At 37.9% G+C, this 18,466-nt stretch overlaps 1 protein-coding gene across 1 annotated transcript; it reads left to right on the top strand.

The window, feature by feature from the left end:
• Positions 1-1,474: 1,474 nt before the first annotated feature.
• scamp5b (secretory carrier membrane protein 5b) lies at positions 1,475-6,047 on the top strand. The gene is made up of 5 exons (XM_053316257.1): positions 1,475-1,625; positions 3,634-3,790; positions 4,281-4,382; positions 5,386-5,503; positions 5,868-6,047. Exons 1-5 carry the CDS (start codon positions 1,475-1,477, stop codon positions 6,045-6,047), a joined length of 708 nt encoding a protein of 235 aa, XP_053172232.1.
• Positions 6,048-18,466: the final 12,419 nt, after the last annotated feature.

Genomic DNA, 18,466 nt, shown 5'->3' with positions numbered 1-18,466 from the left:
TAAGAAATCTCTTAAAGCAGAAATGTTCTGAATATATAACCTACTATGTCATTTTAACATCATTTGGACATCATAACCCTCGTTTAAACCCTGCACCTGTCACCTTCATATATTTCATCAAACTGAACACTGCATTCGATCTCCACTGTTAAATCATTTAATTTATTACACACATCAAATTTAATTTTTGCTCTTGTCACCTTCGTTATTTTATACACTTAATTTCTTTGTCCACCGTGCAGTCCATGTTTCCTTAGTACAGTCAATATTATAGTTCACATTGTATATCTTATTACATTCTGTTGGTTAACAGATTTCAATTTTGAATTTGTTTGAAGTTTTTATTTTATTTTAGAAATACTTTGTTCATGTCATTATTATAGCTATCTTACACTTTGCTAAATAAAATATATTCTAAAGAGAAATATAAAAATGTAAAACAACCAAGAGCTGTGCATGTATCTGTGTGACTGCTTCACACATGTCAGATGTACTGTAAATATGTGTGTAAAGTGGTTATTGTGAGTGACAGATGAGGCTGATGGCTGGTAGTTAAACTCTACACTGTTTACCTCTGTGGTTCAGGACCATGGACAGAGAGCCCAGCAGTGATTGGATCATCAATACAACGTCAAGGATTAGTAATCTGCCTATTGGTCTGGATCAAAGTGACAGCAAATTCAAGGACCCTGATTGGTCGAAGGCTGGGATAGTCCGGATTTACCTTCCATGGTCATACAGTACAGAAGAAAGTATTTATGGTAGTAATAGTGTGATAGTTTGCTTGATAGTTTCACTTGATAGTCACTTATACTCCATTCAACGCGCATTTGAAGCCTCCACTGGAAACTGTGTTGTGCATACAGAGAAGCCGCTGCTCTCTGGAGGAGGTAAGCAGATTATGTTTACTGTGAAATCCGTAATTCCTGACTATGATGGCCAGCTCTATGTCTAAATAACTGTCTGCTGCCTTGCATACAGACAGTATTGCTGGGTCATTTTCCTCCAGTGGAGTGAAGCTTTTAAGTGATTGCAGCCAGCATGCGTGTCTGCTCTCCTGGGGTGTGTTGGCACTTTCTTTTGATTTCGTTGAAACCGGAAGGATTCAGTCATTAAAATCTTATTACCACCGTTGAGACGTGGCTGGAGGGCTCATACATTAGCTAAATCCCCCGGCAGGACGTCTTAATAGCCACGCCTAGCTTAGCCCCCTCTGTTAAACGAATGTTGTCCGTAAAGTATGTTGATTTGCCAATAATTTAATAAAGACCTGCCCCCATAAGAAATAAGACGCACATACAAAGACTGTGGAAATAACTTGTGGCCTAACTTGTAGTTTCTTCTTTTTTAATCAGGCTCAAGAGACCCAGGAAGAAGAAAATCTGAACAGCAAACTCGACATTATATCGATATGGCTGGTCAGTAATAATATAAGTTTACTCATACACTAGGAAAGCTTTTTATTCAGCATGCAATGTGTAACTGTTATACAATATGTGTTGCAGAGCCTAACTTCCCCCCACTGCCTGAATTCATTCCACTCAAGCCATGCTTCTACCAGGACTTTGATGAGATCCCTGAACAGCACCGCAGCATGTGCAAGAAAATGTACCACCTGTGGATGTGTGAGTGGCTAAATGTGATGTTGCATTGTTAGGCTATTAGAGTGCCATGTGATAAACAGCTCTTAAATGCACTTATTATATATACACATCAATTATAGATACTAAATAAGGATGGTCCTATATTAAGTTTCTAAAGTTTGGAGCTTACATTTAAACTATGAAACTTCAAACAGGCTTTTATCTTTTGTGATAGAACAGCAGGTGACCTCAAAGGATGTTTTACAAATGATCTGAATTTTCCTGGGTGTCCCATGAACATCTCCTCCAGTGGTTAGCTCATAATAAGAGCTAACAGAAAGGAAATAGTTTACAAGGGTCTTTTTGAAATAGGTCATCCAAAAGATTTTGTTTATTGACTGTGGCTGTGATATATTGACTGGTTTATTTGCTAATGAGTCACAGTGCTGACCAGATGGCCTTGCTTTGAGATGAGTTGTTACCATTGGAATTGTGTTAAACAATTTTGTGCCAGAAGCACTTTCATCTAAGTTTATTGTGCTATAAACAAGCAGCACAATGATGTTTGTGATATTGCTCCGCTCTGAAGCTCCCTACTCGTCCATGACGGAATACAAGGAAGCAAAGGGCAGGGAGAGGTGCAAGAACAAGCTCTACGCTGCTGCAACATGGACATAGACACTATGACATTGTTAGTGTTTGGCAGAAGAAAACAACAATAATATAATTAAAAGTAAAACAATATAAAAACAATGAGGACTAATTGGAAGGTGGGATGTTGATGCAAGAGTGCTTCATGATGGGTTAGTGGAATGCTTAAGAAGACCAAGTGATTTGACAGTGAACAATCAACTGTCAGTGGAGGGGTTAACTCATTTTTGTGGTTTCATTATTCATTTGTGCAAACAAAGTGAGATTAATAAAATGTTAAAACTATGTTCAAATGAACAACTATTGAAAAGAAGTGATGTCTGCTCACTATCTCGAGTGATTTTAATGTAAAAACTGACATTTTGACCACACTTTGTCTTTCTCAAGGCAAGTTCCACATGAACAAATATGCCAAAGCAAACCCACCATCGAACAAGCACCATGCAGTTATTTTAACAATTTCATCTGCAAGAAGAATGATTGCAGCAAGAATAACAATGGATTTGGGTCAAATAAGGCACATGCAGAAGTGCATCTTCACCCCAATGTCCCTGCTGCAGAGCACAGTCTGATTTTGACTAGAATTGTGATGACACTTCATAGAAGAAGCTGCAGTGCTTATAAGTTCTGTTGGTTTTGCTTTATTATGTTTACAGTGCAAAGTCGACAAAGCTGAAAACTGTAGCTGGAAGCTGGAATAATTATTTGTACCCAGCAGGAGGATTGTATTTATTATTCTGAACTATGTTTCAATGCAGCTAATCTCTTTTCTTTCTGCAGACCTCTTCTTTTTTGTAACAATAAACATAAGCAGGTATTGAATGTCCTAATCTGTTTTTATTGTGCTATTATTGTGCTATTTTAGTACTTTACATCAAGTTTCTGCAATTTTTTCATGCATTTTCCATTTTCCTTATGTCGTATTGTGGTGTTATGGCATGCAGATCGCTGTTTTTTGTCTTTTTTGGGGGGGGGGGGGGGGGGGGGGTTGTGTATATTGTTGTGTACGTAACTGTATTCCGTAATGGCTATAATGTTCGGCTTCATAATTCTCTTGAATAGCACTCTGCAATTTTCCTATAGACCAAAATTCCAAACTGATTGGCCTTCTTTGCTAGTTTAGAAAAGAAAAATAGGACACGGAGCTCCAAGCAAATGCAATTTAGGTGTTTCAAAACATCACTGAAAATTAATAGAAAGGACATCTGCAAAAAAGGCTATTCAGGGAACATAGGCCATTTTCTGAGTCTATTATATTATGTATTTCATATTACACACTGGCTGTCTTGATATCAACCTTCCATTTTTTCAAACTCTTTTCTGCATGTGCATGTGTGTGTACCAAGTGGATATATGATTTTGTGCATCAGTGACATATACATTTGTTGTGGTCTTGCAGTGAATGGTATAACGCTCGCTGTGAATCTCATTGGCTGCTTTGCTTGGATGTTTGGAGGAGGTGGGGTGACCAACTTTGGACTGGCTCTCATATGGCTCCTCATGTTCACTCCCTGCTCTTACGTCTGTTGGTTCAGGCCTATCTACAAGGCCTTCAAGTAAGTCCAATTTACTGACATTCAAAATATAGTTTTTGTCAGAGATGCAACAGTAGCTCAACTGTCACCAGAATTGTGTATTATAAACCATAATGCATAATATGTTAACAAGTCATGCTGAGTGACAGAGAGAATATGTTTGGCTTATTGTAGTTCATCTACACTGATCTTTTTTGTTTTTATACATCTTTTCTTTTTTGAATTAACATTAGATGATGATCTGGGCATCAGCCGGTAGAAACACATACAGTATCACCTCCTTGGAAGAGGTAGAAACCATCTATGTTTTAGAAGACAGTTGAGCCTTCATTGCCCCACAAATGGGCACATAGGAGTAGCACAAGTGCTGCTAAATAAAGACGGCCTGTTGTTATCACTACATTAACTAATGTTAATTAATGTATCCTTACTGTAAAGTGTTACTGTGATAAAGTCAGCATGGAAGTGTAAATATTTTGTCTTCTTTTTTTCTTTTCTTTTTTTTTCTCAGGAATGACAGCTCTTTCAACTTCATGTTGTTCTTTTTTGTGTTCATGGCCCAAGTCGGCATCAGCATCATCCAAAGCATTGGCATCCCTGGATGGGGAGTATGGTAAGAGTCAGAGATTAAAAGTACATTCGAAAAGTAGTTTTATTTTTTTTAAATTGCTTAAATTTTTAAGTCATAATATTCAGAATACATAACATTTTATGGTAACACATGTAATTTAATTATATGTTCAACAGTCTTTTATCCACATAATGTATTCTTTTTTCTTACTCTTACTAATGTTCTTCCAAAAATAATGAATTTGAAGAATTCGTCTCTCCAAGTGTAGCTTGGAAAGCTTTAGTGTCAGTTATGTCAAGGGCGACTTATTGTCTGGTAAATCTATATCTAATTGTAATCAGTCATGTTCAAAAATGTACTTGCAAATGTAAATGAGGACAAGAACCTGTCAATTAAGAGGCATCACACTAAGGCACACAAACTCTCATACTGAGAGTCAGTCTAGTACAACTCAAATACATGAGTCTTTGATAAAGTGCATGGATATTCTCCACAGTTGAGAAGTGATTCATATGTGTCATGCAACAAAAGTTGCATAAAAGTGTTTTAATAAGGCTATAAAACCTGTCTTTGAATTAAACATTTTGAGCTCAAGCAATAAGATAAGATTGTATTTTTTAAAGACCTCATTCGCTACTTTCATTAATATGACAGTGATGGACCATCAGAAATTGCCCTCATATAACTTTTATGATAGACCTGTTATTAGACTTTGAGAGGTCGTTAAAGGGACCCTCAAAATGTCACCTGACTCAGGCTAATGATCAGAAATTAATATTATGACAGCCTCCATAAAGTTTATAAATGTCACCATGTGCAATTGGATATCCATGTATGAGCTATAAAACTTTTATAATTTAATCTGCAGCACTTAAAGTATAAAAAATTATTAGTATTTCATTTCCAGATGTTTGGTGGTAGTATCAGTTTAAAGAATGCCTGATCCATTGACACATAATAATGGGCAATGCTGCGTTCAATGTGATAACAAAAGTTTAAGACTAGCCAGTTTTTGAGCAAATTGTGTGATTTTTGTCTTTTTTAGTGGTTGGCTGGCTACCATCTCCTTCTTCAGTTATAACATTTTCATAGCACTGATCATGCTGGTCCCTACTGTCATGTTCACTGCAGTGGCAACATTGTCCTTTCTTGCCCTCACAAAGGTAAGAATTTGAATGGTGCACTCTGCAATGTACAGGAATTTTAGATTCATTCCACAAGTGCAATTATTTCTCATAACAATAATTATTATTTATTGTCAGTTTGATGTCATGGAGAATAATGTAGTGGGCCTTTTTAAATCCAGAATTTGACATGTTTATTACTGTAAATGCCCCAAATTCGTGTAATCCTTTGAGGTATGTAAAAAAACTAAACACATTAGTACAATTATACAGGGCTCTTTATGAAGTACAGTAGAACAGTAAAACTGCATAAGACATCAACTGCTGTAACCTAATCCACATACTTTCCACCCATGATGGCTTATTTATAATACTGTACTTGTGAACCACACCTTGCCCGCAGATCCACAATTTCTACCGTGGGAGTGAGGGCAGCATGACCAAAGCCCAGGAGGAATGGACCACAGGAGCCTGGAAGAACCCTCATGTACAGGCAGCAGCCCAGCAGGCTGCCATGGGGGCAGCTGCTGGAGCCATGCAGGATCAGTACTCCAGCCCACAATATAATGAAAACCAGATGTAGCCTCTTCAGGATAGAGGTGTCACAAATATGTGACAGTTATGCCAAAATTGGGGTTAGGAAAATCTTCCCATCTCTCACAATACTGTTGAATATTCAGTTTTAAAATTGTTGTCAGTATATTTATTAATGACTCAGAGAAGCTACATTTGCATATTTTGAGATATTCAGGTTTAACTTACTTCAGTTTCATAATTTGGCAAACAAATATCTGAACACCTTTATTACTGTTGAGGGCATTTTATATTATTTCATATGTAAAGTTCAAGTTTTCTGTTTTGGAAAGTGAAATGAAACTAGTTTCGAAAGTATATTATTTTAGTGGCTTTATCTTTGTGTTACTGAAGTTCTAGCAATGTTTACAACAGAAAACATTTAATTTTGTTTTTCTTAAAGAATAGAAAAATATATATGCAACAACTTGTGCTGTAATGAACACTAAATAATTAGATTCCTTAGGCACTGTTAAAATTGTCATAAACATTTAGTAGGATGTAATGTTATTTTATTTTTTTGTTGCATTTCTAATTCAAAGGTAAACCAAAGAGCCAACGTAAAAGTGTAACTTTATTTTAAACAAATCTACTTTCTGTGACCTCAGCATAATTTCATCATATTTCTATGCAGTTTGTCAGTGATTGCACTATGAAGAAGAAATAATGTTGTAATGTTGACAGGAAATCTGTCTGTATTACAATATAAAACAGTATTATTGCATGTCTTGCACTGGCTTTAAATAGAGATGGAGAACATCCAATTTGAACTTACATGAAGCTGCCTCTTTGATGTACTTGAAGCTTCCTGTTGACATGTCTACCTTACACTGAAATGATCTGATTTACATCACAAATAGATTAAATCAGTTTAAATACCAACACCAAGAACAAAAAAAAAAGCTAGGGAAGTATCTGACCCATTTACTGTACTCAGTTCTAGTTTATTAGGAATGTGACAGTTTTGTACAGACATATATGTCTATGGTGTGATCTTTTATAAAATGTTGTAAAATGCAGACTATGCAGAAGACAACTTGCCTCTTGCTGTGTGACTGTTTGACCACACAGAGGCGCTAATGGTTTTAGTATGAAATAAAGAGCTCCAACATGTACAGATTACCTTCATTCATCCTTCACAGATTGTAGTCTGCATTTATGGTAGTCCATTCTATTTCCTACTTTTTTCTTTTTTATACTCTCCATCTGTCTGCATCAATCCGTCACCATCATCATCATATTCATCACCATCATCATGCATCAGTCTTTGCCTAAACACCACATTTATTGGGGTCCACATGAATCAAAGTAAATACTTAGTCATACTGTAGCAACAAATACCACAGGTGTACATTGTTTTGTATCTGAACAACATTTACATAGTTGGTCATTCAGAGTAGCTACCTAGTATGGAGACTTGTTGGGTGTTCAGCAGCTCTACTCAACTCTACTGCTCAAAGACACCTCAAGGACAGTTGGTGGGAGAATGGCTGATCATTGCTCAGTCACTCCTCCCACCAAGCTGGGATATTGAAACAGTTGACATCCAGTTTCTTTTTAACGTTTTTAACTTCTTATTCTTTTCCTATTTTGTTTGGAGAGTGATTGGTATAAAATTGCAGCTATTCACCACATTTCCATTTACGTATTTTTTGCCAAAAAATATGCTCTAGTATATATATATTGGAGGATAATGAACATATATTTTAGTAGTTATGTCATTCATGCTTAGGATGATATCAATGATCTAAGTGCATTGAAGAACCTTGTTGTTTGAAGAACCTTGACACAAGCCCCTAAATAGTTTACAGTGTTAATATTCGACAGTTGCTCAGTGAAGTTGCTTTGCATAGAGACTATTTGTTTGTTGTTTGAGTGGTTTATTATATTTGCCCCATTTAATCAAGGCATTGTACTCAATCATTAAAATGTGATCTTAAATTGTTTCCAATACATTACACACAGCAAATGCAGCTGCAGCTACATTTAAACACTGTTAAAATGGGAAATTAAAGACATTTGCCTTCAGGTGGCAGTATTGGCCCTCTATGACTGTCTACCAGTCACACTGACTGTCCATTGGGGGCACTGTATGACCTTTGTTTTTCCTCACAGTGATCTAGCCATAATTTCTGTACAAGTGGACAAGAGATCTGAAATAGTTATGGTGATTGATACTATTTGGCTGCTTTAAATGTGATTATTTTAATAACTCACATGCTGCAAAAAACATTTTTCTCTCCACATCCTGAGAGCAGGTGACCATCATGCATGTTGATAAGATTTCAAATACACTTAACATGGATTTGTCTGTAGATGTTTGACTCTCTAATGTCTGCTTCTCCCTGTATGGAGATATATATTTTATAAAATTACTCTGTGGAGTGGGGGATGAAATTATACAGAGGTGTAGATACCCAAAGGACCCACCAGCAGCCACTAACAAACACTCTAATTGCCATACACATAGAAATCTCTTGTGACAAGTGGTGACAGCAAAGTCACGTCTGCCTCCAGGTAAGCAGGACCGGTTGTCAGCTGCAGAATATAGTCATTGATTTATAACAAATAAAACATGTGCACATGCAGGTTTCTTTTTTCAATTATGCAATTTCCAAACATCATCATTCTAAAGATACTTACTTTTGCAAAAGTGTTGGAAGAGCTGCAGTTGCACTATGTTTTGGTAAATGTAGAAGGTTCAGCAAAGTCTCACATACAGCTTTTATGAGTCTTAGATATTGGTATGAAAATGTTTTGCATTAAGTCATGAGACAAATTTGATTTGATTTTAGATGATGTGAATGTATTTGAATTTGAACATCTTGATATGTGAGAGATGCACTGTGGTTGAGATGCTACAGAGGATTTTAAGGCTGGGTGTTGATCAATGCAGGCACCCCAGTGGCTACAAAACCAGAGGAGAAAACATAGTTAATTTCTTAGGAGAATCCATAAAATAAATACAAATTAAGCTGAGGTAATTACTGTCAGGAAGAGTTCTCAGATACACAACACTCATGATCAGTCATATCAACATGAGAAAACAGGGAGGTTAGAGAAAGGAAGGAGGAGGCGAGGTCCATATAAAGGGCACTGTATGACCTAAAGTTGACACAGAACAGAGAGCCTTTTTGTTTTATTTCTCAGGAGAGATGAAGATAGAGTGCCCTTTCATGCTGTTAAACAAACAGACACACAGACACACACGCACACGCGCACACACACACACACACACACACACACACACACACACACACACACACACACACACACACACACACACATACCTTACTGTCTCGACAAAGATGTACAGACATGTAGTCACACAAGTGTTTATTTATGCTTTTGTAACATGCACAAGCACATGGTCCCACCATGCATGTGTTCTCTGAGGGTCACAGACCCAGTCAGGGATCCTGTGAATAAAATGTAACAGAGCTGCGATGAGGAGGAAGGCTAGGTAGGAATTGCTCTCTCCTAAACATGATCATTCACATTGTGGATGGAAATACATCTAACATCATTAGTCATGTTTACATTCACTAACCTGACCTGAATATTCTGCACTGCAGTCACAGGTTTTGCAAATTGGGCAGTTAGTAAATAAGCTGTCTTTTTAAAAAAGTTTTAAAAAGAAAAGATAAAGTGTTCAGTGTAAGTATATTTGTTTTACATTTCTGTAAAGTTGTTATTGTTCATTACTAATAAAGACTACATATCACATTGGTTTAATCCTGTTAAAATCCTAAAAAAAAAAAAAAAAAAAAAAATCTTGGCAACCTTTAAAGTGACAAGAAGACATCAGGAAGTCACTCCTCCCAGCCAAGAAATGGATTGTGTTACTTTTGGACAGTGTCATGCTAGCTGTTTTCCCACTCTTTATGTTAAGCTAACTGGCTGCTGGTGGTTGCTTCATGTTTACCAGACAAATACACAAGAAAACAAAAAAGTGTATTTCCTAAATACACTATTCCTTTAACAGCAAAGTGACTTGGGGCATTGTTGAGTTTTTTATGAGAGAGGCTGGGTTGCAGTCCCAGCTGGACTTTGATATTTGTGTTGACACAAAGTCAAACAAATATACAAATCAGCAGCTCCCAAAAGCAATTGGCATCATGCAGCAAACATTCCCACCCTAGATCATCTTTACATGTGTGTGAAGAAATTGATGAGAGGAATCAAAGCATGCAGCCAGCTACTAAGGAGGGGTCACCCAGCTGTCTGGAGCTGGGCCATGTTAGTCAGCTACAGAGAGGGAGTGCTGCTGCCACCAGCCTGTGAAATCACTGATCTGATGATGGGAGTCGTCCCCCTGACAGCACAGGAAGCGGTGACAGTGGAGGTTGGAGAATGAGTCTGGTGAAATATGGGCCTGTCAGAGGGGAGAGAGGCTGAGCACAGTGGCGCAGGGCCGTCGCTCCCCGTGGCTGACTTCATCATCGGCACTCCCCATGGAGCTAGTGGAGGGGTGGGTGAGTAGGGGAGCGTGGGTTTTGCAGGGACCTGATTAAGGCCTATCTTGCCTCCACAAGATCTCCTCATTTGTTCCAATTGCCTGGGACTATAAACACGAATATCCCAACTTCAATTTCTGCCTTTCAAGGAAGGAAAGCCTTAATGAGAATTTATTGCCTTGTTGTTGTAACCATGTGGACTCCCAGGGATGCTAGAGCTTGTCCATTTGCATACTCCTTAAAATTGATGAGTGGGAAAATAGAGGGAACTAAGTTGTAAGAAAGAGTGTTTTTTTGCAGCAGACACCAAAGACAAGCCAGATGTTTCAGGGATGAGGCAGGAGGTATTTAAACTGTCAGCCCCCGAGTGTGCCTTGTGCTGCTTCTTTGTCTCGTATAAAACCCATCTCTTTCGTTCAGCGCATCCTAATAATTAAACAACCAAATAGGTCGACTGTAATATGCACTCCAGAAGGAGCTTCTATCTGTAGGTGATAACATGACACTTGCAGTTGGAAATGGGAAGTGAACAGCAGTCTCCTGCAGCTAAATACACTTTTTTGCCATCTGTCGATCTACCTACCCACCGATCCCACCACCTACAAATATGGAGCTTTGCCACCGAATATAGATGAAATCTGAATTGTGGCACCTTTTTGGGTCATAATTACTACAACCATATGCCGTCTGTCACTCAAATGGTTTTTTGGCTACTGAATTTATGACCTATAGTATGGTTTTTCTTGTGGGGCAGGCTTCTTTCGATGCGGAGTGTTAACTGAGATGGTGGAGTCAGCTCTGCTTAAAAGTGTGCGCAGAATGAGCTATTATCAAAACAAATGAGCCAGCAACTGCAGCTGAATGTAAATCAGAACACTGTTTCTTCCACAATGCAAATGTCCTCAGCCATTCACTATCTCCCAGTCAGTGGTTTCTCATCTCTCTCTATTCTCCCTTTACAAAGCCAGCCTTTCCTCTTACCTTTCCCAATGTGTTTATCCCTACGGAAATGAAGATTTCTTCACATCTTTATTCATTTAATTAGGTCGCAAAGCAGAGCTAGAGCCAGAAGATGAATTACCTGTGGCCTTGATATTGTGCCACAGAATCTCTACACAGTAGGCTCTGCAGGAATTAGACCTCAAGTCTGAAGGTGGGCTTTTTGGTGATGTCAGCTCACAGACTAGTCCCTATTCTCTCTTTCCACTAAATTCAATTATCCTCAAATAAACCTGCTGAAGTGAAGAATGGAGGTCTCAAGCCATGTCTCTTAGCTCTGTTTCATTGTAAGCCAGCTGGTCAAATTAAGGGTGGAGTAATTTGAGTCTTGGTCAACAGTTAGTCTTTTCATTGATATGGGGGAAAGACTTAATCTAGATCAAGAGGTTGTTAGAACGTTGAGCACTCTCCTCTAGAATGTTTTATGTATTTAAGAAAAAATGAAATAAAACTTGCAAATTACCATACAAAGATAAATATACTGAATAGTTTAAACTGTTAAAAGATTTCTGCATTTAGAAAAAGCTTAGTTGCACATGCTAGATGCATATTGTAGAAACAAAGAGTCCCAGACAAAAAGTCTGATTAAACACGAATAGTAATTATGATTTGAGCACACACTGTGACGTGACCTCACCATGAACTATTATACACTCTGACTGCGGCTAAAAGGGGACGGGGGTGGGGAGGGGTAGCCAGAATGTGCAATTTACTGAAGCTGAATGTTGTCACCTTGTCATCAGTGTCACTTTACTCATGATTATGTGCTTCATGACTGAGATAACTATCTACAAATAGAGCAATTGAACTATCTGGTCCACATGCAGGATGGAAAAGGTGGAAAGCAAAAGAAAAAAGGATGGAAAATGTCACATGGATAAAGAAAGGATTTATTTTGTTTAAATAATTATTTTGACAACTTGCTTAGGGCAACATGTAGGCCGTAGTGTTGTAATGGGTTAGAAAACATGTGATGAATGTTGGAGAGGGACAGAAATGTTTCAGCGGTTTATGAAAAGTTGTCATCACAGATATATGAAATTCCACAATCTTACTGTATCCATGGAGATCATTAGAGTTTCATTTCTTTCAGCCTCATCACTACTGTACATAGACAGCACTGTACATTGTAATGGCCCACAATCATACTTACTGATAATGCAAGAAATTTAAGAGTGATCTATAAATCTAGAAAAAGGTGTTTCCTTGTGTTTTTCCATTTTCAGCATCAGCAGAATTACACCCATGGCTTCCATTCCTGTGGGGGTTTTGTGTAGTCAATGACGTCTCGCCGCTGGAAGATCTAATCAGTACTGCTTCACTTCACTTGATCTGTTTCCTCAATTATGCTGCAAGCTTGCAGCTGCAAAATGCTTGTTGCTTTACATAGGTTTACTGGTAAAGTAAATGTGACTTGTTGTAAGAGGAAATATTTGTCTTGGGGGTTCTAATAGCTCTCCCTACAGATTTTCGGCTTATCAGTGATCAGACATAGCATTTGCTGCCCAAAGCAGAGTATTTACATATGTAATGGATTTGCTCTTATCATGTTGCAACCTGATGTGTGAGCAGTCTAGAATCTTTCATTTTTCTCAGCATGCTAATACACTGTCTTGCCACATGTTCTTTTGATCAGGTGCCAGCATGTTTTGCAGAGCTCACGCACTGAATGGGCTGCAACATTCAGGGGGAATTAAAACATGGCTGTTGCTTCAGATATAATCAGAAAAATGTATTATTAAGAAGTTTCAAAATGTGTTATGCTGCTTAGATTCCCTTAGGATAGATATGTATATTCTCTCTAGAAATACTAAGTCAATAGTTCTTGTTTGACAAGTCATTATGGTCTTGATTTCTAAATTCAGGCCTTGTGGTTATTTTGGAAAATATTGTTCGATTATTAAGATTTGAAAACTTGTATTCTGCTTTTATGTGTGCTGTGTGGGTGTTGTTTGACAGCTGTGATTGACAGTTTGTTCACCTGCTGTTCTCCTGAACCCTGGTACTTGAGGCAAACCCTGACACTGAGTCAAACTACGCAATATTTCTGTGACTATAATGTTGCTTGATTATAATGCTAGCCCTGTTAGCACAATTAAGCTAAAATAGCTAATGTTCATCCAAGTGTGCACCACTTAGTTAGCATTTCCATAATGAGAAAGGCAACACCCTGCGCTTGGGAAGTTCAAACAAAAAATAAGCTGCAACTGTGGGCTTCACATCATCTCCAATGCAACCCAGTGGATGATGTCACACTGTGTTATGTCCATCTTTATATACAATCTGTGCCAAACAAACCATTGAGGCAGTCTGCATAATCTGACAAACTGTTCTGACGGTTCATATCAACACTTTCTGCTGCTCTTTGCATTCTACTAGTTGATTTGTCCCTCCAGTCTGCTCCCGTTCCAGTTTCTCAGAGCCATGCTTGCGTTGGCATCTCTGGCAATGTGCATCATGTATATTCCATTTCTCAGTGATACAGTACGTGTCTGCTTTGTTTTGTTCTGCACACCCCTTAGGGGATTTTTATGTGCTCCACTCAGAATCTCACACTGTTTGGATTCATTTGGGAAACACCCTCTAGCACATTTCTGATAAATACAATTGCATATTCATTTGTTGGAAGAAATTGTCCTAAACCATTTAAGTGTCACTAACTCAAGTGCTTTGACAGTCATTACAGACAGTGTTCTTGGGAATGTGCTATGGTATACGGAATATGAAGCCAACACAGTAAAAGAGGCTCCTGGTGGACATTGTACATTATTGCTCTCACCCAACAGAGGTTTCATTTAAGCTACTTAACTAGCAGCTGCATGAAAATATGTAGGAGCAAAAACAGGGGGGTGTTTATGAAGAAAGAATAAGACTCCAGTCTTTTTGGAAAAGAAATACCTATGAGTAAATCAATTCAATTCATCATTTGGTTTCTCTGTCTCTCATTAGGAGTTTCCCATCTGTTTGTTTCTCTCTCTCTTTCTCTCCCTCCCTTCCTCCTTCCCTCTCTCTCTCTCTCTGTCTCTCTCTCTCTCATATACACACACACACACATACACACACACATATACACATACACATTTTAACATAAACACATATGGTAAAAACTCAAGTTCATGCTAGTACACACAGCACTGCAGCACTTTCACAAAACAACATAATGTACCATAGAGAGCTGGAATGGGGTGATTTCATGTGAACAGCCTGAACAAACAGCCCATACCAAGAGGAAGTCCCATCACGGGGGTCGGGGTTTTGTTAGGACAGACCAAATATGAGAGTGAGAACTGCATATCAAAACAACCAGATAATGGATTTTCATTCTTCTGGAGACAGGAAATACCTCTACAAGGAATGCCTACATGTTTTCCAAATACCATATTTCACAACTGAAAGTAAGTAGTGAGTTACCAGGTTATTAGGGACACTGCATTACTGTATATTAGAGGTCATATAGTTTACTGCATAATGCTATGAGTTGTTTAAAACATGTTTTCCACACATGATTTAGTTTATATAGTGTTATAAATAAATGAAATAAACTAGTATATTATTTTTAAATCAGCTAGATTGCAGTTGCTCATCTGGACAGAACACTTTGAAACATCCTGTCCTTCATTACCTCATCTCTGATTGACTGTGTGTCTGTTGTATTTATTCATGCTGTAAGGCCATCTCCTCTGTTTTCCTTCATTCCATCCATTTGGTTCTTAAGAATCTTTTTTTTTCTGAATATGTGAATCTTAATATTTCTATTTGAAGTAGATTATTTCTGTCAAGCTTGTAAGTTTTTGTCCACACTTGAATGACTTTCTGTTAAAAGCCACACAAATTATCTCCGCTGTTAATGTTGTCAGTGTGGTGAAGCCTGTAAGTACTCCACCAGAACTATTCATTTGTAAACATTTCCATTTCCATGTAACAATGTGATGCATCTGTAAACGACTTTTTTCCAGTCACTGTTTCTGTTTCGATATGAAGGATGCACAACCATGTTGAAGGATTGGAAGCAAAACAAATGTAGTAATCTGATTCCCTCCTTTCCAGATAAAATACAGAACATAACTTTTTATGTATTTCTATTTTTAGTTTTGGTCACATGGAAAGCTTTTGTCTTACTATTGTGATGCAGAGTTTTTCTCCATGTAATGACTCTCAGTGCATAATGTGACTGGTCTCTGTTTGTTGCTGAAAGAAGTCAAATGATGTAAATGTTAATTTGCAATTAAAAACTTTTTGAAGAGAGCATAACTAAACTTGTAGAAATAAAGGGATGTTTGGCTGTTTGTTGACAGTGTGTGACGATAATGGAAATACAACCAAGACAGATTTTTTCATAACATCTACACTCTGCTCATATCTGACCATGTTTTTAGAAACTCAACAACAATATGAAAACGAGTGTGACACATTATGCATAGAACCGGTGCCACGACACAGTTGTTGCATTCACTGCCTGGTGAATTTACGCATCTTATATGCAGTGTGTATTTTTCTGTATTTGTAAAGGTCAGATTTGCATCCCTGCGTGAATCAGTATCCAAGAAAATGCCTTAATGCATTAAACATATCACACCTAATCTTTTATGAAGGGGATGATTTCAGTAACTTGTCACACCTGTCATTCAGCATTTCCTTTGAATCCACTCATATACATTAGGTGTAAACCTGCAGATGTGTGCTCATATGCAGCATGGTGAACCGGTGCTAGTGCAAACAGTACATAGCATTCATTTTCCAGTCTGCGAACACAGCAAATGTGTAAATGTATTTATTGTATATGACATTTTTGACAGGCGTTCACTGTTAGAAAAATACAAATTTCATCACCACATGTCAAAGATGTCGGATAACTGTCACCTACTATTGTGCTGTCGTTCCACTGAATGTCAGAATCACATGTTGTTGCATCTTTCTCCATAACTATAAGAGCTGCTGGAATAAAATGATGCTGCAGTTCAAATGGAAAAAAACAACATCAAAACAAAGTGATTTACATTACAATATGAAAAGCCTGTGTACTAAATACATTGGGTACTAAATGTTTGTACCTGCAGGGTGGTCCTGCATTTGCAATACTTTGTCTCAAAATTTCATTTCCTATATTAGAAATTTCAAAATGAACAACAAATCCAATCAAATTGAACACATTTGGCACTTTCTACTAGTTTGATTAATACAGACAGACTGGATTCAGACTGGACATCTCTCTTTCTTTCTTTCAGTCCCAAGTCATGTGTTCTTTGATAGATTCAGGGGTGTTACAGTAAGTGTGTGCTACACCAGAGTGGTAAGAGGCCACAGTGAGCAATCGCAGGAATTTCCAATGGAAACCAAACCCTTAACAGGAAACAACAGCTCACTCAGTTGGAGAGGTAGGTAGAGACGGCTTCCTGGTACTCTGCACTACAATACTAAGTTTGTAGCAGTGTTCTTTTCTCCAATAACACATACAGTTTGAATAAAACTGAGAATAATTCAGAATATCAAGAAAAAAATATATATAAAAGTTCATCGAATTTCACAAATTACAGTAACATGTAAAACTGGATAAACACATATAATCAGTTACAGCAAAAATACTTTCCATCATTTAAGTCATGCATCAGTGGAATATTTGTATATACATTCTTCAAAAGGTATAGATGACTTATGTGCCATCTGACCAGTGTTGGTAGTTGAAGAAGAGACCCCAAAACAGTGTAAACATACAGCTTACATACTGTGAGCCTTGTATTCTGGAAAGTGTCCTTTTCTGCCAGTTGAGCTTCCTGTTCCTGTTGAACTGAATTAAGAAAGGACGAATGGGGGCACAATTTGAATATGCAAGGATTTAGAGGAGTACAGCACACAGTACTGACAGTCTGTATTTATGTTGACTTACAATTTGATGAGAAGACAGATGCAAATATGACCTGCTGTCTTCCTCTTGCTGTTAACACAACATTAAACAAGATGTGCCCAGAGAATCACAGTATCTGAGCCAAGCCTGACCCGTTGAGGCAGAAATAGAGAGAGAGGGAGAGGGAGAGGGAGAGAGAGAGAGAGAGTAGAAAGAGAACAACTAACATATTATACTGTGGTTCTTCTGAGTCACTGGGCCTTTCTGTCTGTCCCTGTGCTGCATGGATGAATGCACCTGGGAAGACTTTGTCCCCTAATTTTATTTGTTGGATTGCAGCTGAACCCTGATGTGTCGGGAACCACTCAATTCAGCACTAGCACCATTTCTCACTTTATTTATAATTTAAACAGAGCCACTCTGCAGGGGCTGTGGATAGATGTTTCTTACTGTGTACAGATACAGTAAATGCCTCTTTTTAAGGCCAATGAGGTGTCAAAGCATGTAACCAAACCAGGGTGGCTAATTACAATATGAGATATGTTGTTGGTAACATAGTTTACAGGGATCTGAGCTGTCATTATTGGGATATCAATGTGCAAAATGCATGTGTTTACTTTAAACCTCCACATTCTTGTCAGTGCCAGTGGATCCCTCCCTTGCCATGGGCCCAGGATACCAAAACAGCACAAAAAACAGTAAAGACGAACAAAATCGACAATGAGCCAACAACAAATGGATTCCATTCACATTTCAATGGAATAGCAATCAGGGTCACTCTAGCGTGGCAGCCTTCCAGTGCCTGATCAAGACCTACAAAATAAACAGACAACACATAACACTTTTGTGAGAATGACTGTAACACTCCAGACTCGCTGAAGGATTTCAAAACATAGACACTGTACATAATGAATGAACACAATGACTGCTGATATGATGTTATTAACTATCCTGACCCTATGAATTACAAAATTGTACTGTATATATAGATCCAATTTAAAAATGCCATTCACATGCAGCATGTTCACTGTTTACATATAAATAATCTCCTACTTTTCCCTCTCTTTGAGTTTTGGTGGTTGGTAAACATTCAAATTTTGAATTACCACCATCATATAGTGAGGGATTTGG

The sequence above is a fragment of the Scomber japonicus genome, chromosome 1 (assembly GCF_027409825.1).
Source record: "Scomber japonicus isolate fScoJap1 chromosome 1, fScoJap1.pri, whole genome shotgun sequence".
In the NCBI taxonomy this organism is placed as follows: Eukaryota; Metazoa; Chordata; class Actinopteri; order Scombriformes; family Scombridae; genus Scomber; species Scomber japonicus.
The sequence above is the reverse complement of the archived record's forward strand: the minus strand, read 5'-3'. Positions and strand labels throughout refer to the sequence as shown.

Coding starts and splice junctions, on each gene's coding strand:
- scamp5b (XM_053316257.1), top strand. CDS start 1,475: ATGTGTAACTGTTATACAATATGTGTTGCAGAGCCTAACTTCCCCCCA. Junction 1,626..3,633: donor AATGTACCACCTGTGGATGT/GTGAGTGGCTAA, acceptor GTGGTCTTGCAG/TGAATGGTATAACGCTCGCT. Junction 4,383..5,385: donor ATCCCTGGATGGGGAGTATG/GTAAGAGTCAGA, acceptor TGTCTTTTTTAG/TGGTTGGCTGGCTACCATCT.